Source organism: Dermacentor silvarum, chromosome 10 (assembly GCF_013339745.2).
Source record: "Dermacentor silvarum isolate Dsil-2018 chromosome 10, BIME_Dsil_1.4, whole genome shotgun sequence".
Classification (NCBI taxonomy): Eukaryota; Metazoa; Arthropoda; class Arachnida; order Ixodida; family Ixodidae; genus Dermacentor; species Dermacentor silvarum.
In genome coordinates, this window is record NC_051163.1 from 10,176,490 (window position 1) to 10,199,543 (window position 23,054).

General features: G+C 46.1%; 1 protein-coding gene across 1 annotated transcript in view; it reads right to left on the reverse strand.

The window, feature by feature from the left end:
• The window catches only part of LOC119430954 (inner nuclear membrane protein Man1), a 38,480-nt gene extending 15,869 nt beyond the window's left edge, over positions 1-22,611 (reverse strand). Inside the window, exons 1-9 of the mRNA XM_037698422.2 lie at positions 21,712-22,611; positions 17,103-17,249; positions 13,935-14,020; positions 12,837-12,918; positions 9,689-9,780; positions 9,050-9,108; positions 3,993-4,144; positions 1,742-1,843; positions 1,406-1,499 (exon numbers count right to left, since the gene is read on the reverse strand). Of these exons, the coding sequence (XP_037554350.1) occupies positions 1,406-1,499; positions 1,742-1,843; positions 3,993-4,144; positions 9,050-9,108; positions 9,689-9,780; positions 12,837-12,918; positions 13,935-14,020; positions 17,103-17,249; positions 21,712-22,282 (1,385 nt within the window). The 5' untranslated portion in view covers positions 22,283-22,611. The remainder of the gene's footprint in view (positions 1-1,405; positions 1,500-1,741; positions 1,844-3,992; positions 4,145-9,049; positions 9,109-9,688; positions 9,781-12,836; positions 12,919-13,934; positions 14,021-17,102; positions 17,250-21,711) is intronic.
• Positions 22,612-23,054: the final 443 nt, after the last annotated feature.

The following is a 23,054-nucleotide window of genomic DNA, read 5'->3' on the forward strand; positions in this document are numbered from 1 at the left end:
CGCGGCACCGAACCATTTCCCATACATGCCATGTATTTATTGCCCTTTATCTCGAAGTATTTTTGGGCCAAATTGCGGATATCTCGAAATCTTGACCGAGACTGGAACAAAAACTCCGCCGCCGGACCGGTTAAAAAGCTTCGCATGAGGCTGCCGCGCCTACCACAAAGCGGACGCTTTCTCCGATTGTGAAGTCGGAACCTAGTAACATAATAACTTTGTCAAGCAACTATGTGGCACGTCATGTGACAGGTTAGACGTGTGCAGAGGCAGGCCCTGCAAAGTAGCGCGCTTGATGCAGTCCGTTTTGTTCGCTTTGTGCAACACTCGTGATTTACCATCAGAGGTGTGATTTCTGCTTTGCTTTTATTCTACATAACGCACACGGCACAAGTACGCTCTATGCGAGCAGGATCAACCGGTGACAGGTGAATTTATTGACGCTGAAATCGCTGGAACGGCAACAAACGGAGGGGATGGTGAAGATGATGGCGATGACGACGAAGGACCTCGAGAGGTGCCGACATCAGCCGAAATAAGAAGCATGTTTCGCTTGCTGCGAAATAAAGTTGAGTGCGGCGGCAGGAATGATTGGCTCATACGATGTGTAGAGCAGCTCGAGGACACCTTTCTAGTTCCAAGTGCTACCACGAAGCAGACCAGCCTTACGAAGTTCAGTCTGCACTGAATAAAGTATAAACCCCATGCAAGTGATCTTACGTGCAACGGTGACAAGCCATGTGATGGAAATGGCTGTTGCATTCGCTCGTCTCCTAAATGTCGAACCCAAAAGAGCGACGATTTTGAGCGACGTCTCCCTGGTGTTGCCGGTTAGTGGGCAGCAAATACATGCCGAAACTGGCGTGACGTGTGCTTTGTTAATTTAAGTTGATGTGTTTCGCTGTAAAGAGCGGCATAAATTATTTATGAAGGTCTGCAGTAGGTTCTTATCATTGCACGTTTTAGAAGTTCTCATTAAGAAGCTGGTTGGTAGTGAATTTTTTAGAAAGAACTTGACATTTCACTACAATTTCCGCAACTGTGCTTATCTTGAAAATCCACCTATCTCAGAATTTTTTCCTGTTTTTACTATTTCAAGTTAACGAGGTATTACTGTACAACATGGTAGGATGAGTGTAGTTGCCAGGGGAAAGACCAGGTGGCGCAAGTGCCGCGGCGAGAGAGGAAGGAAGATGCAGGTGGCGCAAAGTGTGTGAGTGGTGTGCGCGAATGGACAGTGTGGTGAGAGAGTCACGGAGTGCAGTAAAAAGTGAACGTTTGCGACAGACATGTCGGCCTGTCGTCGTTCGTAACAACGGCGCAAGATGACAGCTTTAACATTGCGCATGTGACATGCTTAAAACGTAAAGGGGATATCCTGGAACTGGAATGTTCAAGCACGTACCGTTGGGAAGGGTTGATAAGCATGTCCCGTACATGCACTTGAGCAAGGAAAGGGTCCCTGCAGTTTGGCTGCTCTGCGTGCTCCTTCACGATGGCTGAAAATGGCAGAGAGGACATTAGACAGTCTACAACAGTTGACATCACCACTTGCATCTTTAGTCAATTTTGAGCAAAGAATTCAGCAGAATGCTTCTCCCCCGAAAATGTGTGCTGCATCTGCTCTTTGTCCACCTGGACTGAAGAGCTTAAATTTTTGCTTCATGATTTAACTCCTAAACTACCACTTGCTCAACAACAGCACTCTGCTTGTGTGACACACATACTTAGAGTCACCCACCTGTGATCTTTTCGGTGAGATTGTAGATCTGCTGCTGCCAGCGATCCCTCCGTGCCTTGTACCAAACCGCACACACGTAGAGTGCCGCAAAGGTCACAATTACTGCAGTCACAATAAAACAAAACAGCAAAAGAGAAACATGTAAACAGCTTACCCTAACTGGTCCTATCACATTGGCGCGGTTCCCTCTTCTTTAAAATTCATTTTAGATTTGGCATAGCCTGTTGTAAGTTGCTTAGTGCAGCTTTCATTTGTCTGTTCTCTCTCTCTATCCAAACATGCTTTTTTTATGAAAGCATTTCCAGTTAGTACATATTTTAAACAATGAGGTTAACACTGCTAACCACCACTTCATTGTATCTTCTTTGTGACCAGTAATAGTCCTCTATACTTGCCATCAACCTGAACCACGCTCGAACCTCAATATAACAAAATAATGGATATAATAAAGTAAATGCAATTCCCCTTGAAATCTCCATAGAGATCCACTTGTTTTACAAAGCAATATTGAAATATTGTCCTCCCAATAAGATACAGTGAATATCCCAGACCAAAAAATGCACATAGTATATTGCTTTCCGCGAGGTTTGACACTAGTTTGGCATAAAAGTTTAAAACTTTCACATCGAATAAGCCGTCAAGCAACACTGGTACAGTAAAACTTCGTTAGTTCGGATTTCACGGGACTGAAAAATATTTCAAAATTAACCAAATCTCGAATTATCAAGGGTGTTAAGAAAGCAATAAATGAATGCCTTACTACACCAACGTGCCTTTATTTACTGGATAAATTCACAACCCTTGCTTCTATTTTACATAAAATAAGCATGGAAGCTGCAATTCCCATCATCTCATGATTGGTTAGCGCTCGCAACGACGATGGACCACTTGACATTAGCAGTGCAGCTGCGACTTGAGACCCGCATCTCCATCCAACTAGACATGCTTTTCACTACTGCGTGTATACATTGCGATTATTTTTGCGCCAGTGAACTGGTCGGCAACAGATCGTCTGTCCATCGCAATTTCGCTGGCGGGTTTGATGCCAGCATGCAGGCCGCGGTAAAATTAGTCTTTATCCTCGGCAACTTCCGCTGCATCGCACTAGTCAAAACGAAACTACTGCTCGCCGCAACTGCTGTGGACAAAACCGTGATAGCGACACGATCACCGATGATGGCTACGCAGTTCCGAATGCTTGCAGCAAATGAACACTGCGTCAAATGAAATTACCGTTTGCCACAACTGCTGTGGACGAAACTGCGGTCGCTATTGACGTAATCGTGGATGGTGACTATGCAGTTCTGAATGCATGCAGTCAATATGCGCACTGCGTGAAACAAAACTACCATTTGGCACAACCGCTGCAGACAAAACCGCTGTCACTATCGACACAATCGTGGATGATGACCACACACTTGTGAAGGCACATGGCCAACGCACGCACTGAGTCAAAACGAAACTACTGCTGCGGACGAAACAGGTCGCTATTGACACTATCACGGATGGTGACTGCGCAGTTCTGAAGGCATATGACCAACACAGTGTCATGCACAGCAGTAAACTCAAGAATAAAGACTATAAGGGCAAGCAGGCATGAGGCGTTCTGGCGTTCTTGTCGTTCCCGTACGGTTTCTGCTGATGACTATGGTGATGCGGACTCGGCCGGTTCAATTCGGTTGGACGCTGGCACCACATTTGCTCTTTTGCATTGCACATTTGCCGCACTCCGTGCTTGCCATGCTCCAAGATTTGTCCAAAATAACCGGTGTGTTGCCAAATACGTCCAATTAGTGAGAGTTGGATGCTATTAAATAATGCATATGCCTGCCAGGACAAGAGGACGAGTCCACTTACCTGATTTTTCCGAATTAACGAGGCTTTACGGTATTTCTCACCACCACGCGCAGTCGTGTGCAAGCAGTGGCTCACCATCACCATCGCACTCGTCTCTTTCACTGCAGCATGCCGCGCAGGCATATCTGCCCAGACCACGCCAAACCGGCGCAGTGAGGTTTGTTGGCCACTCTCTGTGTGCGCCCAACAAAATAGCTCACACAGCAGAGCCACGGAGCATGGCGGAACAGTTGCCGAATAGCCAGCGTGCCGTGTTATGGTGTGTGCCATGTGGCGCTCAACCACGACAAATTTCGTTTGAGTCACAGCATGCCTGTCTGTTTGTCTGCTTCACCATTACGATGGTTTCATAACGATGTAAATGATCCAACACAAAAGCGGAGTTCTGTCTTACCAAAAGCAACCATGAGGATCTGGTTGAGAAAGCTGTGCGCTGCGAGGCGCAGGCAGCACCAGAAGGACTTAACCGCTCGGTTGGCCTCCAGGGCTGACACAGCATCAGGCAGGGTGTAGGTGCTCAGCAACAGCCCATCAGAATCCAGAAGCCTGCAGCACATTCCACTGGTCAAGACTACAAGCAGGAGGTCTAAGTCTGACACTGACAGGCTCTTAAAAGAGCACAGATATTGAAATTCCGTATTTCTTATTTTTTTTTGTTAAATGAAATTGCAAACTCTCTAAATCAGTGAAATAAAACTTTAGGACAATTTCAATTCTGAGCTTCTGAACCAAAGTAGGTCACCACAAAAGCTGTGAGCTCCATCGAATTCTTTGCCGTCGATGCAGCCAATGCTCCTCACGGAGGCATACATGGTTGTCACATACATCACTGAAGAATAAAGTGAAGTTGAGCGATGAGAAGCTCACGCATGTAGGATGCATTATGGAGCCATGAAATATTTACAAAACTGATTTGATGCGTCGAAACTTTGTTGCACAAGCGAGGGGAGCATATATGCTGGTGTACGCTGCCTGAAGCAACACCAAGGCAATAGCAAATGTATGTGATATGCAGCGACATGGATAAAAAGATGACGATTTCTCTGCAATGGAACGGTGGCACCATCTGTCACCACACAATATGTTTTGGCTTGTTTTGCTGTGGCAGTGACAGATGGCACCACCATTCTGTTGCAATTACATCACAAGCTGCCTGTGTATGATCATAGGCCTTCATCTCTACCTATCAAGAACCAAGAAGACTGCTGAGATTACGCCCGAGCTTTACTGCCAAGGTCAGATAAAGTGCAGCGAACGTCTACAAGACATTCACTGCCTGTAAAAGGGGCAAAAGAGTTAGAAATGATCAGCCATTCTGTTTGAAGAGGGCAGGCCTAGGCAGGCCAGGTGCCGCCATGTTAGGCAATTATGGAATTTCTGTAACATTCGTGCAACGGAAGCTTGCAGGATACATTGACAAAGACTGCTTCTGCGGTAAAACACGGGAAAGTGCTAAAGCACCCTAAGTAATTTACTATAACACTTGTTTCTATGAGCCAGTTTCGTGTTTGTTACCCAAGATATGGATGCATCATGATGTCCCAGTACAGTGGCTCTCTCCGTTTCCATGATCACTACTAACCATATCACAACATACTACAATATACTTTCATTAATATGACTCCAGCTAATTCGATTTTTTGGTTACTTTGATCCCATCCAATGGTCCCACCTACTGCCCATACGGCTAAAGCTTGCATTATTTCGGTCTTGAAAATGGCCTTCACCGGATAATTCAAACTTGACTAGTCGGCACAAACATGCCTGACCCAAATGGTGGCCCCAATTCTAACCCCAATCTATAGCTTCAGCGTTTGTCTTGATGGCGCTAGGGCAAAGTAAATGCATCGAAGATATGTCACCCTCAGCCACAAACGCCTATTTTTGGCCTGACCAAGGAAGATGTTCAAGCAACAAAATGGCAGCTCAGAATGAATTACAGTCGAATCTCGTTAATTCGAACACGCTTAATTCGAACTGCCGGTTTATTCGAACTGACGCTGTGGTCCCGTCAAAGTTATGTGCATTTCAATTAGCGAAAACGCTCGGTAATTCGAATGCAAAAGCATTTGCGACGTTTAATTCGAACATACCGCAGACCGACAATGCTCTCAGCAGCGCGCCAAATAACGCGGCGGAGCCTCCGACCGGCATTGCTCCGACACCGCCATAAAGCAAAAGCTGAGAGACCCCTTAATGCAGCGGCGGAGGCCCAGGCAGGCCAACGAAACTGCCCCACGCCGACAAACGCTCGCTTACCGATAACGACAGACAATGAAACTTCAGGGAGCGGTTAAGCTGGCGCCGGGCCGGCTGGACTGGTGGCGCCGGCACCCCCACGCTGGCAAACGCTCGCTTCCCGATAACGGCAGAAAACGAAACTTTAGGGAGTGGGCTAACCTGCGCCGGCCGGCTGTAACGGGGGCGGCGGTGGGCGCGCACAGAGACAGTTGAAGGGGAGGGAGCTGCGAGGGATCTGAGAGAGAGGGTGAGGGAGCCACCGAAGCGGCGGAGTTGCCGAGGCCAAATCCGCTTCCCTGCCGCCCTCCTTCCTCACCTTCCGACGATCTCCGCGCGCGCGCGCCCGTCGCGCCTGAAGTTTCGTTTGCTGCCGTTATCGGGAACCGAGCATTGGTCGGCGTGGGCGGTTGCGCGCTGCGATATTTCATGACTCGCACCATTCGTGCATCGTGCTATGGTGCTCAAATACTTCAAAAATACGTACTTTCTTTAATTCGAACTTCTTTTAATTCGAACAAATTTCCGGGCCCCTTCGAGTTCGAATTATCGAGATTGGACTGTATTACCATATTTACCTGTTTCTAATGCACACCTTTTATTTTCAGGCAAATCAGTCTCAAGATTGCCTGTGCGATGCAATTAGGTAAAAAACTGCAACTGCGTTTGCAACAGCCTACTGTCAGAGCCATCACAAAATAATGACAGAACAAGTTCTCAAGTAGAATGGCAATAACGACGCAGCACTTTTTGCTTTTGCTTACAAAAATTACAAAAGCTCATTCTAAAGACAAGTTATTTTTTCACATGCTAAGCTAGTGGTAACAAAGTTGCATCAGATGTTTTCAGTGTCCCCAAGAATTGCATGCACTGCAGGACGAACTGGCGAGTGGGTGCGCCTAGGCGTGGACCACCATCCCATTATTTGCAGTTGTAGCAGAGTTGATTGATAAATTAAAAATATGAAACATGCAATGGACTGCACTGAGCACATGTTGTGGTCCATAGACAGCAATAAGGTGCTGTCTACTGGTTATGATGATGGGCATCTAGCTTAAATAAATTTGCATTTTGTGAAGGTAAACCTTCGCTGGTTTCATCTTTTTCGAATTTTCAGAATCGGGGGCATGGTTCATTTTTCTTGTTAAAGATTAGGCCACAATATATTTATACTTTGTTTAGAAACTCCAATGTCATTTCTGTGCCTGTTTTCTGCTTCGAACCTATAAAAACTTCAGTGAACATCAAATTTGGGGCACGTTAAAATGGGGCAAATACTAGCAAACAAAGCAGCAGTGTGTTTGGGCATTTCATGTGCCTCTTTAATTCGACCTGCCGAGTAATTCAATCAATTTCATAGGTGCTGTCAAGGTCAATGAAAGTCCACAGTACTTCATTTTATTCCACAGCCAAACAGAACATTTTTCCTAATAGAAAATTGGAACCACGTAACGCAGTCAGCTTATCGAGATTTATAGTTCGGGAATGCGACAGTTCGGCTTGTAAACAGCAGTGACACTCCTATGATCCTAAACAGGAAATACAACATGTGAAACTTTGATGAGGGCGGCCTTTTAAGGTTGATAACGTAGAGTGTACTTTCCATGGCAAGTGGACTTCCCACTGAGGTTTTAAGTGGCAGCGTCTGCCTCAGCAGACGCTGCCAAGAAGAGATAGGGGGCAATGAATGCATTAAACACATGCCATCTCTGGTCGAAAGCTCTGGTCGAAAGCACCTATTTTCGGCCAGATAAAGCCTTTTTTTTTAAAGAAAATTGGGCCGCAAATTGCCTGCGTGGTGCCAAACACAATACCAAAACAGCCTTCGCGATGTTCAAATGTTTTACCACATAGCACGGATGTATTGCGGTGAAGCTGAATTTAAAAACCGTGCGGTAGAGCTGACTTTAGAAAACCGGCCACCGTTGTGCAACACATATTAAAAATATTTGCCCATTTTTCATGCAAAAACCTCGGGTGCGCAGCATTAAATTTCTACTTTGTTTAGGAGCTTTAATATCATTTGTACGTTAGTTTTCTGCTTTGTACACATAGAAAGTGGGCGCGCGTTTGATTCGAGGGTGTTAGAATCGAGAAAATACTGCCTCTAGGCACCTCACCGGAAAGACCACTGGGGTTGCCTTTTCATACAAGTACAATTTTCTATTTTTTTATGACTGAATAAACGTATTTCTCTCTCTCTCTCTGCCAAATGAATCAGTAGTGTTTTGAAATTTTTTATTAATTTTGTTTAATTAGACCCGCTGGATAATTTGATCAATTTCGTTAGTCCCTTTGGGGTCGAATTAACAGTAGTTGACTGTACATAATAAAATGAACTGATTGCAAGAAACAAGAAAACGGTAGCTTCCCTAAGATAATAATGGAACAATTTGTCCTTTTGGCGCAGGTAAAAATCGGATTCATTCAAGCACTTTTGGTAGTGTCGAACATACATCTGTACACCAGATATCTCAAATTTAGCTGAAATAGTCAATAAATATAGCAGAGCCAGCTCTATGTGCATCAATAAGGCATTCAGGATAAAAATTACCAACTAGTCTTGTTAATTTTAACAGGATTGCTTTCCCTGTGCATGGTATAAAGCCATTTCTACTATCTCAATGCGCAAAAGTTGGTGCACATTCGGTGCACTTGAAGGGAGCAAGAAAAAAGATTGATTATTTATGAAGTGGCAATGTCAACAAATATGCTGATGAATGTTCAACCAGATATTATCCGAGGCATCTTTTTGATCCAACATCCTCCTTGATCCAACATCCTCCATGCCATGCTGGTATGAGGAGTACCAAACTGCCGCACAAATGGCAAAAACAAAACTGCACAGCATCAGTACAATGAACCTTTGCCGGAGAGATATGCAACAAAACCATGAAAGCAGCAAATGGATGACCGACGGCATCAGCTATATCTGTGGCTATGGCCACTCCGTTGACTTCCAAGATGATGATGATAATGATTTAGTTTTATAGCAAGGTCACGTCAACAAAATGAGATTTATTGCTTCTTTTGGCACAAGTGTGGTGCAATTTTTCGATAAAATTGCCATTTTGGATCAGGGTCACGCAATGGACTATGCTTGGCCCAAATGGCACAGGTGTTCCATCACTGCTATGCATGTACGACGCACAATGCAAATAAGCTCCTCAAGTTAGTCCTCAGGACCAAATATGGTAGTCAAGAGAGTCTTACTTGATTCCCCAGGCAGGGTTCTCAAAGAGCAACAGCAAGCTGTTTTGAAAGGCAGTGTCCTGTAAGAAAACAAGAAGAGAAAAATAAAAAGAGCAGACACAGAGTTAATAACATTCTTTGAAGTGTTCAGGACAGTCTAACCTTGTTATAATGAAGTAGCCTCCAACACATCAACAATTTCGTTATATATCCGACATTCATTATAAGACTACATTTGTTTCATGCTGATATCACTGAGAAACATTTTAGATTTACTTTGTTATATACAATAATTCGTTAAATTCATGTTTGTTCTATCAGAACGATTAGGCACGGGACAAGTTAAGCTAGACTGGAATACTCTTATGGAATGCAATGTCAGCAAGTCTCACAAAAAAAACTGCCAAAGACAAGAAGTAAAAATGAAAGACAGGTGCCGATGCTACTTTGACATTTCTGCACCACGTCCCTGTCATGTCATGGAATTTAGACAACATCAGCTTATCAACAGAGAAAGGATAAATTGTATTTTGAAAGTAAGCAGGAACTCAATCAGACAATCTTTGGTAACCTACCACGAGCAAGGGAGTCCATGCATGTGAAAACATTGTAAAACCTGTGATGTCGCAGCGACAGAATAGGTGCAAGCAAATAACGTACAGTAATGGGCGCTTCACTGTTGGCTCGCAGGAACTCCAGGCAGGTAGCACTTGTGAGGGAGCGGTATGGTGTCTGGCCACACTCATAATTGCCTGCAAGGAAATATGCACATGGCTTTCAAACCTCAACTTTTGGAAAGTGAAAAAGAAAGATAGGCCTGGGCCGTAATTTTGTAGCGATGCCTTTCCCCATGCTAATGCCATTCAGCGCTTTTCATGTTTGTCAGGGGTCAAGCAACACTCCGCACCGAGCGGGGGAAAAAAAAAAAAAAGCTGTCTGTTTCATCCAAAGAGACTGCTTCAAGTTGGAGGTATGATTTGTACATTACATTCTCTATACTTAGAAAGCATAGAGTGACAGCAGCGAAAAAACCAGCTGTGATCATTGATTATATTGCTAGATTAAGGGGGGACGTGGCTTTGAAAATCAACTTCCTGTTTCTTCATGGATTTTGATGAAAATTGGCACAAATGTTTAGAATGTCTTCCTGATACTTCCATAAAAGTTTCAGAGTGATACCTTGAGAACATTTTATTGTGCAGAATTTTTCTCTCTTGAACTTTCTGGAGGGCCTGGGGAGCTTAAAAAACATGATGGAAGGCTCGTTGAGTATTGACTGCATAGCTCAATGTGTGCTGGAGGTCGTGACAGTCTTACTTTTTTTTTTTTCGCAACACAAATTTTTTAGATAGTCATTTTTCAAGTTACCTTCGCACCAAGCACACTTTTGGGGTGAACGAATAGCCACACCATAAATTTATAAACAGTCAAGATAAAAATGCGAGACTGTCTCGACCTGCACTGTAGTCAAAGGAACCGTGACAAAAAAAACACAATCAAAATAGGCTAAACGGTAACGAAGAAATCAGCTCCAGAAACTGAGCAAAAAGTCAAAAAAACAGTTTTGAGAAAACGGCTCTCAAAGTTTCACCTTCTCTTCAGTTCTCTAAAACGCACCAAATTTGTCATCTTTGACGTGTTTTGTGATGTGGGGCTTCTTGGACATGTGGCCTCTGGTCTGCTGTGCCTTCGTTCTGCCTTTTTCATGTTTGTATGGCATTCTTTACTGCTGCTCTACAAAGAGCATGGTGCCTGGGTTTCAAACCAAGTGAGGTGCAGAACTATGTGGGCATAAATATACAGTAGTTTTAGCGTTGTACCTGCAGGACGCCTCATTGATATCAGTCTCTAGTACAGTCAGTGAGGCATTGTTTTCTTTTGGTAGAACCGACCATGTTACTGAATGAAGGCTCTCAGCAGCGTTCTGTATCATCTTCCATTGACAATGGCTATGGATGTTAGGAGAGCCACTGATAGATAGGCAGCAATGCAGCTGCTAGGTGCTTTTCAGCCTGTACTTTTGTATGAAGCCTCACTTCTGCAGCCAGGTGTCTGTGCCAGCCCAAGTGGCCTAGTGAACAGAGCTCATGATGAGGTTCTCTTTATGAAGGGGTGGTATGATAGGTATTGGTACGAGATATCGTGGCAATACGATAATAGAGTCAGCGCGCGATGTGCTAAGTCGCGGGTCTGAGGTGCCGATGTGCGAAATGCCTGGTCGCGGGTCCAAAGAATAGACGCTCGGTGAGCTCAAACGCGCAGTCCGGGGTGCCGACGCGCGAAATGCCTAGCCGTGGGGGCTCGGGGAGTCGACGCTCGCGATGCCGACGCGCGAAGTGGCTAGCCGCGGGCTCGAGGAGTCGACGCTTGATTAGCTTAGACGCACAGTCCGAGGTGCCAACGCACGAAATGCCTAGCCGCGGGCTAGAGGAGTCGACGCTCACGATGCCGACGCGCGAAGTGGCTAGCCACGGGTCCGAGGAGTCGACACTCGATGAGTGATGTGCCGACGCGCGAAATGCCTAGCCGCGGGCTCGAGGAGTCGATGCTTGATTAGCTTAGCCGCGCAGTCCGAGGTGCTGACGCGCGAAATGCCTAGCCGCGGGCTCGGGGAGTCGACGCTCGAGATGCTGACGCGCGAAGTGCCTAGCCGCGGGTACGAGGAGTCGACACTCGATGAGCGATGTGCCGACACGCGAAATGCGTAGCCACGGGCTCGAGGAGTCGACGCTCGATGTGCTTAGTCGCGCAGTCGGAGGCGCCGATGCACGAAATGCTTCGGCAAGGATCCGAGAAGTCCGCGCGCAATGTGCTTGATCGCCGAGTCGGAGACACCTACGCGCGAAAGGCTTAGCCGCGTGCCCGAGGATTCTGTGCCCGAAGCTTGGTCGCGAAGTCCACTTCGCCTATGCTCGGAATGCCTAGCCGTGGGTCTGAGACGTCCACAAAAAGCGGGATCGGCCATGCTACTGCGATGTCCGCGTAGCGCCCGTTTTAACAGTCGTCGAGATTACGGAAACTGTCCAGAGCTCGCGAGGAGACCGCAACAAGCGGTGCAGACGACGCCATCGCGGAGCGAGCACCGGACCAATGGCGAACTGCGCTGGAGTCACGTGGCGGGCACGGCCAATCGGTGGCTCCGGCCTGACCTTCAATCATTTGCTTTTTGTGTGCTTGTTTCCGTATGGAGGAGCTAGCTGAAGCGGCAAATTTGAAGACGGAGAAATGCGCTTTCCAACGAGACCAAGATGGCGGCGCTCGGCTGCGCCGTTCCGGAGATATCGTGGCTTGAAAAACGCCGTTCTTTCGCGATTTCCACGAAAGTTTTTGGCACCTTGGCTGATACAACAATTTTTTTAGAGCACTTCTACTTGGTTTTCAATGATGATACTTCGGAATCAGATAGAATAAAAGTTATAGAAACTGAAAATTTGATTTTCAAAAAATAGATTTTTTAGCCATTTTTCGCGATGCGAAAGCCGCGTCCCTCTTTGGGCAAGCTGAACAGCTGTTTTAATAGTTTCTGAGCTGTTCTTGTCCTCAATTAGAGTTATTTATTCGAATGCTCAAGGCTAGGTCACCTGAAAATTTTACCAAGTCAAAGAACTGACAAATGCCCGAAAATATGCTCAGTTACCACAGCTCTTTAGTTTTTGATAAATCTGTAATTTTGGCAAGCCCAAACAAATGTGAACACTCTTACGAGTGACCCAGTAAAATCAACAGGTCTATTTGAATATGTGTATGTTATGATGTAACAGTCACCCTTCAGCTTCATCACATGCAACATTATTATCATGCTTCTTACCTGCAGTCTGGCCCAGAAGTTTCTGCATGCGTCCAGCCAGTTCTAAGGCTGCTGGTACGTCGTTTTCATAGATACAGGGTTTCTGCAAGCCACACACAATACGCAGACCTGTTTACTGCTCATTTACAAAGCATACAACACTATTTTATGATCTAGGATACAGTTTATACTTCATACTGTACACTACTTCCAAGCGTTCTCGATTTCCACATTGACAACATTCCATATATATCCCTAACAAGCTCAGCACCGAGTGATGCTGAACTACAAAATGCTTACAAGTCTCTCCACCGTAATCAGTAAACACTAGCTGCGAAAATATGTGATTCATGAAAAGCTATTGCTGGTTAGAAACACTATAAAAAAGTGCTTGGGCCATTTGGTACATGTTGCATCAAAAAACGAGTAACAGTGCAAGACGAGTAACAGCATGACGAGGTAGTCCAGTATGTGCCAGAATGTGAATCGAGAAGACATGTGGCCACGCATGTGTGATAAACACACACAAAAAATTTTTCATTGCTACCACAATGCTGTATATATGAAATCCCCGTCTCATGCGGTCGTTGCTACAACAGCCAAACTGGCCGTTGTGTCAATGACCAACTCAGAAAACATTTTAGACATGTGCCTGAGTGTGCCATCGATATCATTCGATACCAAATGAAATCGCCTTTCTTGCACATTGATGATAGCGCTCATTTAGTGAATTTGGTGATCTTGATTTTCAATATTATGCCTTTCTTTCTTGCCATGTGTGTTACCTGGTCTCTCCTCTTCTTCTCCCTCATCACACATCTGTATGTATGTGATGTGTGCACATTACTGGCACAATGTGCACAAAGTACTGGATGATAGCGCTTCGTCCATCTCCTTCTTATGTCTTGTTTCTTGCGCTGTTACTTGTTTTTTGATACAAACACTGTTTTTTTTTGTTTGTTTGTTCACTCAATAATAGCTACAAACACCGGCTTCTTTTGTTTACCCAATGTTGTTTCAACACAGTGCACCATGATGTCACCACCAATACTGCTTTTCCTTTACATCTCCCTGTAGTCCAGTATACATCTATACTACACGTCTAGTAATGGAACCTACCTCGCGGTTGTTCTCACAGAGTGTGACATTAAAAGGTGCGTCCGCACGTGGCTTGCCTTGCACCTTGGCATCAGAAGGCAGCTGACCTGCAGCATGTGGAAAATGAAGGATTACTTTGTGTAAGAGCCAGCATACAGCTCTCTGCAGAAAAGTATCAAAGTACAGGAGAAGTAGTATATTAGTGCGAAAAGTTTACAGGTCACAGGATCTGCGAAGCAGCATATTTCCGCAGCCTGGTATTTAGATTTCAAGCCTGTACTTGTATATCCAAACAAAACAGTGTTGTATGGTTTTACCGGCTGCAAGCACAAACTGTTTGGAAAACAAGCTTTTTCATAGAACCCATGCCTTGTAAACTTTTGACCACTGACTGCAAAACTAAATCACTTCATTTCTCTCATTCCCTCCTCCTCAATGTGTTCGCTCATCAGTGACTAAAAGGTGCCTGGTAATAGTGGAGATTCGACACGGTGCTTCAAGAAAGGCTTGGCCTAAACGTCCGTGTCCAGAGACTATTCAGTCACATAAGTGAGGTTTTTGCATCTACTTGCCCTTGCATTGGTTCGTTTCACAGTGTATCCTTTGTTTGCCATTATGCGCATGTGTAAACAGAAAATTAAAACTTCACTCTGACACCAGGATACTAGTATGCATCCAGTTGAATTATGGCACACACTTTTTGTATGTGAACTCTATTTATTTTATAACAAATTTACTTTCTGCACTGATTCCTATATGATGTACCCAACATTGAGTACCGCACAAAGGCTTGAAGCCAGCACTTGTATTCCAAGAGATTTGACATATCCATCCACAAGATTTCTGTGAAATGTATTGATGGCTTTGTAGGAGAGACGTGATGACGGCTGTACGAGCCGTGCCGTCGTCCCTGATCAGAAGGGCGAACAAGGCGAGCCGAGCGACGGGGCTGCGACGACCAGCGTGGCTGGCTTTTGGAACGACACTGCGCGTGCCGAGCTTGCGCCCCGAGCACGCGCTGCGCTTCTTTTTTTTTTTCTTCGACAGCCGGCGCTGAGGCACTGGAGTCGGTGGGCGCTACAGGGCCCCCCGCCCAGACGGAACGGCGAATAAACAAGTTTTTCCAAATGCAAGAAAGGTCCGTGGGCAGTCCAAGTAGTGCGAGTACGTGGGAGGCTGAAGGGACTAGCAAATCCCTCTGGTGGACGAGGTTGCGAGTGGCGCTGCGGACGCGCGGTACACAGCACGCCGGCGCGGACAGGGCGAACGCAGACGCCTCCGCGCACACGCGTGAGCTCTGGTGGATTCAACTTGGTCACGCGCTGTCGACGTCGCAAGCTGCAGGTCACTGTGTGCGACGCCGACTGTGCCTCGGGAAGTGGATCAGAACGCGCTGGCCGGTGTCTCGGTCTTGCCACGGCCAACGGCCTTGGGCATCAGTGGCGCTTGAGACAGCCAGGAAGGCGTCGTCGGACGACGCTCGATGACGACACCGGTGTGGGTTGTGGAAAATCTGTGACAACCGGTGCAGCAGCAGCCGAGTCATGTTTCTTGGCGAGCTGTAATGCGGGCACGACGCAAAGGACAGGATGAGGTGATGGGCGTGAGACAGCATCACGACTCGCGTCGCGAGATGGTGGTGTCAGTCTTTCTGCCCTATCAGCGTCGTGCGACGATTGTTTCCAGCCTCCAACGTCCGGCATGTCAGAGTAGTCGCTAGAAGGGCCCAACGGCAAGTTGGCCGAAGAAGAGGACGGGGAGCGCAGGGCAGGGAAGAAGGTCGCTGCTGCTGCTGCGGTGTAGCGACAGCTGACACGGTCGGAGGCAGCAGAGTCGTCACGGGACAAGGCTCGTGCGCTGACTCGGAGGCTCACTCAGCCGGCAGCGTGTACAAATCCGGTGAATGGTTGGTCCGGGTCACCATTGTAGGAGAGATGTGATGGCGGCTGTATGAGCCGTGCCGTCGTCCCTGATCAGAAGGGTGAAGGCGGTGAGCCGAGCGACGGGGCTGCGACGACCAGTGTGGCTGGCTTTTGGGACGACACTGCGCGTGCCGAGCTTGTGCCCTAAGCACGCGCTGCGCTTCTTTTTTTTTTTTCTTCGACAGCCGGCGCTGAGGCACCGACTGAGAGCGCCGACCAAAGCGCCCCGCGTTGCGGCATCAGTGGGCGCTACAGCTTAATAGCTTGTTGAAAAGCCTTCCTTCTGCTTTTTGAGATACATAGAACAATGCAATGATGTGTTTAGTGGCAGATTTTGGGGAAAGATCTGTAAAAACTGGTACTAATCTCAGAACTCCTCCAGAGTGGGTGTGCCTAGAATGCTGGCAAGCTTCAATTCCATGATTTAAACATGTTGCAAACAGGAATTAAAGCTTTTTAATTTATTTATTTATTTATTTACAGATACTGCAGGCCCTTCTCGGGCCCATGCAGGAGTGGTTACAAACAAGAGAAGAAAATTTAAATCAAGTGCTTGACATAGGTGCAAAGATATAATACATACAAAAGTGGAAAAACATGGCAATACATTGGACATAGATGACATAATTGAATGCTTGAACAAGGAACTATCATTACTCGCCGTGTACTCCACTATTGGAATCGAATCTAAACTAAAAACTCATCAATGATTATCATAAAATTTCCTATATTTGCCAGTAAAAATAAACTGTCAATAAAAAAATACCCTCTTAATCTCTACTGCCCTCTTTTCAAGAATTACTGAAAGTGTTTACTGAAACAGAGACAGAGGCATGTGCTTTCATACATCACAAGGTACTTGAATGTGCAACAACCGATGACTGGCAAACAAGTTAACATTTAACTTTTAGGTCCACATCAGAAAGCCACATCCTGCAGTGTATTGTAGAATTCCAGCCAAGGGTTTCATGACCTCACGAAACTTCTGATCACGAGAATTTGCAGATGGGAGCTACTTCAACAGCTACACTGCTTGAAAAGAATTTGTGCTCACTATTACAGGCTATCAAACTTCGCTCCCTCTCCTTAGCTCAAGCTGTATGACACTAGACGCGCAGTCAAAGAGGGCTGAATGGGACGACAAAAAGGCTAAGCCGCGCAGAAGATCCGGTACAACAGCTGACATCAGGACGTTCGATTTACTCCTGGCTCCGTTGTCCTCCTATGGACATCATGCAACGTTGATGCAGGGTGAATACAAGTTTACCTGATTGAGATGGGTAGCGCACACCCATGTATGCAGCAGCCAGGAACGCAAAGAAACAGGCAGCAGCTAGCACCAGCACAAATGAGACCCACTGGTATCGGGGCTTTGGCTCTGCAAGTGCCGTGTAGCCATTGCCCCGACTGGTCTCTGCAAAACAGCAAGACAACACAGTACATTGCGAGGCTTGCCATGGCAAAGCAACGGAGAGAAAAAAAGCGTGCAGATGCAACATGAGGCAGACTTTCAAAAGTCCTTACAGGGACACCAAAAGTCAGTAAATTTTACACCAGGAATTCCGATAAAGGCCTGTCTTACCATGACTCAAGGCTTGACCAAGGTTGGAAATATGAAGAAATGAAAGACCTCCACCCTGACAGTCCCGCACCAATGCTATATGACATCATGGCTTTTGACAGCATCCTGCTCGGGGCTAGTCAGTCGACTATTACAGTAAGATTACACTTCACTCAAATGTATGCAACGGCTCAACCTAGCAACTTTTTTGAAAGAAACTGTTCCCTGCACAGAAATGGCCCATACAAGGAAAAATACTATGAAATCTGTGTTGGGATGCCGACATCATTGGCTCTGCAGTCTGAGCATGACATACAAAATGAGAAGCCAGGCCTTTCATTTTCTTCACTAATAATCAAACTTATCCTGCGAAAAAAATGCAAGTTGCATTTGGTGAGAATGCTCTAGCAGTCTCACCTTAGTTCCATTTTTAGTGTTCCTCTAAAGAGGCTCTTATAATGCCCTTTATTTACCGTTCCCTGCATTACAGTCATTCATGATCTTTCATTCTCATATCTATTAGCATTCCCACTGAGCCAAAATATTGGTACGACGCCATGAACACCAGTGCTGTGGCGACACCTTGCAGACCTTGCGCTGCTGCATTCAACTAAATAATGCTGACCTCGTATTACATCGTGCAACTGTAGCCTCCTCATCTGTGATGTAGAATTCCGAGTGATGTAGAATTCCGAGTGATGCAGAATTCCTAGTGCCATGCTTTTTTTCGTTTTCCTCCAACAAATGTCGCACAACACAATAATACTACTGTAAATTGTGGTTGAACACAACACCACGAGATATCATCGCCACTGCCACTGTCTGGCTCCACCCAGTATTCCGGTAAAACAGCGACAATAAAAGAGAGTTTTAGCTTCCCTGTAAATGTATTACCCTTTATGAAACACTGGGTCGCAAGAGATGTGGACAGCAGCAGCAACATCTTGCGGTACTTTGTCCACCTAAAGTGCTAGATGCATTTTTGTGCTATATAGATGTTTTTGTCCTAATAAAAATAAAAATTGCCGGCATGTTGACAATTTTGTTGCCAGCGCTTTACACCAGCAGCTATGTAGAATATGGTTGGTCACCATGATAACCAGCTCAGTGTCCTCACTTGTTTTTAACTCTATGCCAGAAGATGGCAGCACCAACAACTCCCCTGCATCACTTAAAGGTATCTGGCAGCCTGGTATTCCATGAAGAGTATACATATACAGACAAGCTAAAGCTCTCTAACATCTTAGGTACAATCTAAAACTCTTTACTGTCACTACATCCTTCAGAGGCTTGCCTGGGTGTCCCTGAACATGAACACCAACATTGGCAGGGTTTGCCTGCAGTTCAATGTTGCATGACTAGGTTACTAACACAGGTGTTACACATGCTACACTGGACCTTACTATGTTTGCAGTGACAAAATAAGGATGTCAAGTCTGGAATGACAAAGAAAAGGTTGTGTCTGCAAACAGTGTTGCAGAGCTCCTTTAAAGCACAATGGCAGTTTCCAAGCATGTTCTGAATGTTTGATGCAAGCAAAACCTTGGTAACACTGACCAGCTTTTGAAATAGTGATCAAGAAGCTTTCATCTATCTGCATGCAGGCAGTTGCCTTTAGTTTGTGCAATACTGCTTCTGCAAATACTTGAGCCAGACAGCACAGTAGGAGGCAGGTGATCCTACTGCACACAGCCATTCACCTAGCACTCATGTCTCTGCTTAATTGGCTACACAAGGTCTACTACTTGAAAATGCAAACAGCACTAGCAAAGATGCTATGGTTTCTTCTCAAGAGTCAATGCATGGCTCAGTAACTCTTAGGGACAATATCCATGGCGGCTCTTACACTTTTCACACGCTGAAGTCCTAAATTTTCACACGCATCATGGCTGAGCAGTGCTTGCTTTAAGGTATGTGTTGTAAAAATAGGAAACCACACCACCAAACTGTCCAATTTAGAGGGACAGACAACCTCTCAGAACATGAATTGAGATAACTCTGCTGATGGAAAGATTGTCTATCGTATTGGCTAAAACGAGCCCCGTTTTTTCTCATTAAACGTGAATTTATATTTTTAATCCTGAAGTAAAAGGTTGCGAAAAATTACCTTTGGCACCCCACATGGCAAAAACATGAAGATGCACAAGAGGTCTACCCCGTGACCTTCTACTAGTGTACGCGGTTTCTGCTCTTTTTATTAATATTGAAATGCAGTACACTTCTTTCTATTATAAGTTTTTTTCTAAGTTACAATGTGCAGATAAGCCTTCGTCTGTACTGAGCAGAAAATTGGCGTCATGTGCAAAAGCGTGGTTTCGTTTTCGATGACTTGGCTTGGCTTCGTCTATGGACAGAATAACGACGCCAGGGGCCAGCCACACATGACGTACTTGGGAGAAAACGCGGTACAAACATAATAAAGGTCTAGTACAACAACGCAAACTTAGTCTACCAGCTTTTTATTTTCAAAAGTGACTGAAAAGGGCAAAATATAGGTGGTTAACCACAGTTGCACTCACTCCTGTGAAAGCAGAGCAATGGGCGGCTTTCACAATTCGCAGGGCAGGCTATCAGCATCGCTCTCACTTCTCAGTGTTGCTGGAGGAGGGACTCAAATTTTTTAGAGGCTTCTCAGATCGAAAAAGTTCTGCTTACAAAATATCTACGCACTTTTGAAAGTAACAGCTCCAGGTGTAACCATTAGTGAGGGTGAGCTTTGCGTTGCGCTATAAAAAACTAGGTTCTTAAAAATTAGTTGTCAGGCCTTTTAAAACGTGGAAATGGGACAAACGCATAAATGGGACTTCAGAGCTTATAGAATCCAAAAATACTGCCTACAGAATGTTCTCCCCAAACCCCCCCCCCCGACCTGGCAACTGTCAGTGTACTCGGATCAAGGTTCAGTTTAAAGGATCAATGTCAAAGCCATATCCAAGCCACTACGTGTAAGCCATTCTAATTCAATGATTTACTTGTTTCAGAGAACCTAACAAAGAACCTAGGCCTAACATGGCCAGTAATTGTGCCTAGCTACAGCAGTGCAACAATTTGACACTGATGTTACCTGTGACAAACAAAAGATGGTGCAACAATGCATCAGCAAGTGGTTTGAGTGCAAGCCTCCTCTTGCAGCCCCTATTACAGTTCTGCTGAACATGCTCGATTAAACAGTAATCATATACATACAGAATGCTCCCTCATAGGATACGAATTCTTGCTGCTGAGCATAGTCCGCTATGGCAGACCGTAAGTTCTAGCTGAGGACATTGTGCTCCAATAATGGCAAAATGTGTAAGTGTGAACCAACATCCAAACATCCGAGCACACGGTGCACAAACCCTAGGTGGTGAAATAAACCCAAAACTACTCCATTTCAATTACTCCATAGCCAACAGCCAAACACTTCTGCAGAGAGAAAAAAAAAATGTGTTCCTTGCTGATGGATGTCAAAGTTTTTGCAGAACTTGCATGCCCTTGAGACTAACTTCCGTTTTAATCATGTTGGAACACTCTTTCACACTCAACACCACACTTTTGTGCAGTAGGGGGCTTGTGTCCATACGAATCTTTTTTGGCAGGTGCATAGGCATCTTTTTTGATAGTCCGATGATGCCCCATATCCCCATGAGTCATTACTGCATCATATGCACACACAGCACAATTAGCATGCCTTAAAAGGCATGAAAATGTATACGAATGTGCATGTTGCTTCCAGAAACCGACTTGCATTATACAGAAGCAGCCCCTTCACTAGTGATGAATACGGGCCCATTAAGTAGATAAGTGCTCCACACTGCATGACGTGGCTCTCTGCACCTGACACTGGGTCTGAAAGGAACTTGATTGGAAGTCCCCACATAAGCAACCAATCATCAGCTGCAGTTTACCATATCTCTATATGATACAGGGTGTATAACTTGTCAGATTTTAACCTATTCTAACAGCGGGAGGTGCAAATGCAGCATCAGAAGTTAAATATGTTCATCTGCTGAAGTGCAGCCTGAATAAGATCAGGCGAAGTGAATCTTCAGAGCTATTCAATATCTTTTGTGCATTCAAATTTACATATTTATGTGTGTGCATGTGAAAAACCTCCCTTTGTTGAAACCCACACACAATAAATGCGGTGTTCTGCAATGTTATCACATCAGGCGCGCTAACCAGAGTGCTGTGCTTGGCTGTCACACAGCGAATATTGCATTGAACGGATCGCGTTCACTACAACGAACACACACACACACAGTGGTAACGCAACAATGCGTTCCGTGCACATCGTCGTTTCACGGGCCGCTTCCGACAACGGAACCACCCTCACCGTCAGATTTGTGTACCAGAAGGCTGCCGCTGCTGTTGTACGACGACGGCGGCGGCGTCTGGGGCAGGTGGTAATGCGTCGTTCTAGTATAAAGCGGCGACGTCTGCAGCGGTAGCTGGTAGTGTGCTCGCGAGGGCAGTGCATGGTCACTATCCGTGTCCGAGAAGTCATCAGCGCGAGTAGACGTGTGCACGGTGCGGCTCCGCAAGCCCGGCCGCTCGAGCGGCGACGCGGGCAACGAACGCCGCGGCGTCTTTTCGGGGGCTGTCGCGGTCTTTTTGCGCGCTGGCACGGCGGACCTGCGGCGCGTGCTCCGTTGACCGCTGCCCGAGTCGTAGTCGCTGTCATCGGAGCTTAGCGCGGCCAGATTTCTGTACGCCGACGACGAGGTGCTGCCGCTCCTTCGCGCGGTGCTGCTCTTGGTGCCGTTCTGCTGAAGCTGCGACAGCCGTCGCTGGTACGTAGCGCGCGTAGTGTCTGTGATCGGACCGACGTCTTCGCCGAATCCGGTCAACTTTTTCCGCAGGCTATCGTCGTCCAGTTCTTGCTGGGCGCGACGATAGCTCGCCATGATCTCGGTCGCGCGCGCGCGCACTCGACGCTGCCGGACCCCTGAAGGAACGTGGGACGGTCAGAAGCAGCACGAGCTCGTCATGGCGCGCTCCGCGCAACACCGACACCGCCGCTCTTGCGTGGGCGTCAGCTTAGTCGCCGGCCCTGACGCCACTCTGCCATCGATGAATGCGGATTTCGCTTTACTTTTTTTCTTTCGGCCAAACCGAGTCCCTTGCACGCGAATACAGAGCGGCAGTATTGTGCTTATCTGTGGTAGAAATGCAGCTCCGGAAAACAACAGCGGAAAAAGGAGACGGGCAACGTCTACTACCCGTCTATGGCTTGTTTTTATTGGCTTTTGTCTTCACTTTGGTTGCCAGCATTGCACCAGCAAATCATGCTATCCACAGCTAAAAAATACTTGAAAACGTTTGCTCTCGGATAAAATTAGCCGTAACAAACTTCGGTGAGCTACAAATTATAACCGTAACAAGAACTATTAAATGCCACTCGCGCATTGTGCAAGTTGTGCGTGACTTCAATTTTATTGTTACATAACTTCTCGTGTGGAAAGCATTTCTCTGGCGCTGTCCCTCTTCTCTCATGTTTTTCAGTTCTTGTGGACGGATTACCCATTTTGTTCTTTATTCGATAAAATTGCAACTGCTAGTTAGTCCCCGCCACGCTGACAAGTTGTTCTCGTGCTGCAAACTCTTGAAACGGAGTGGTCATCATCAATCTGTTATCAATTACTCGTAGCGCGGTCCTCGTGATTTCAGCGTAGTTTA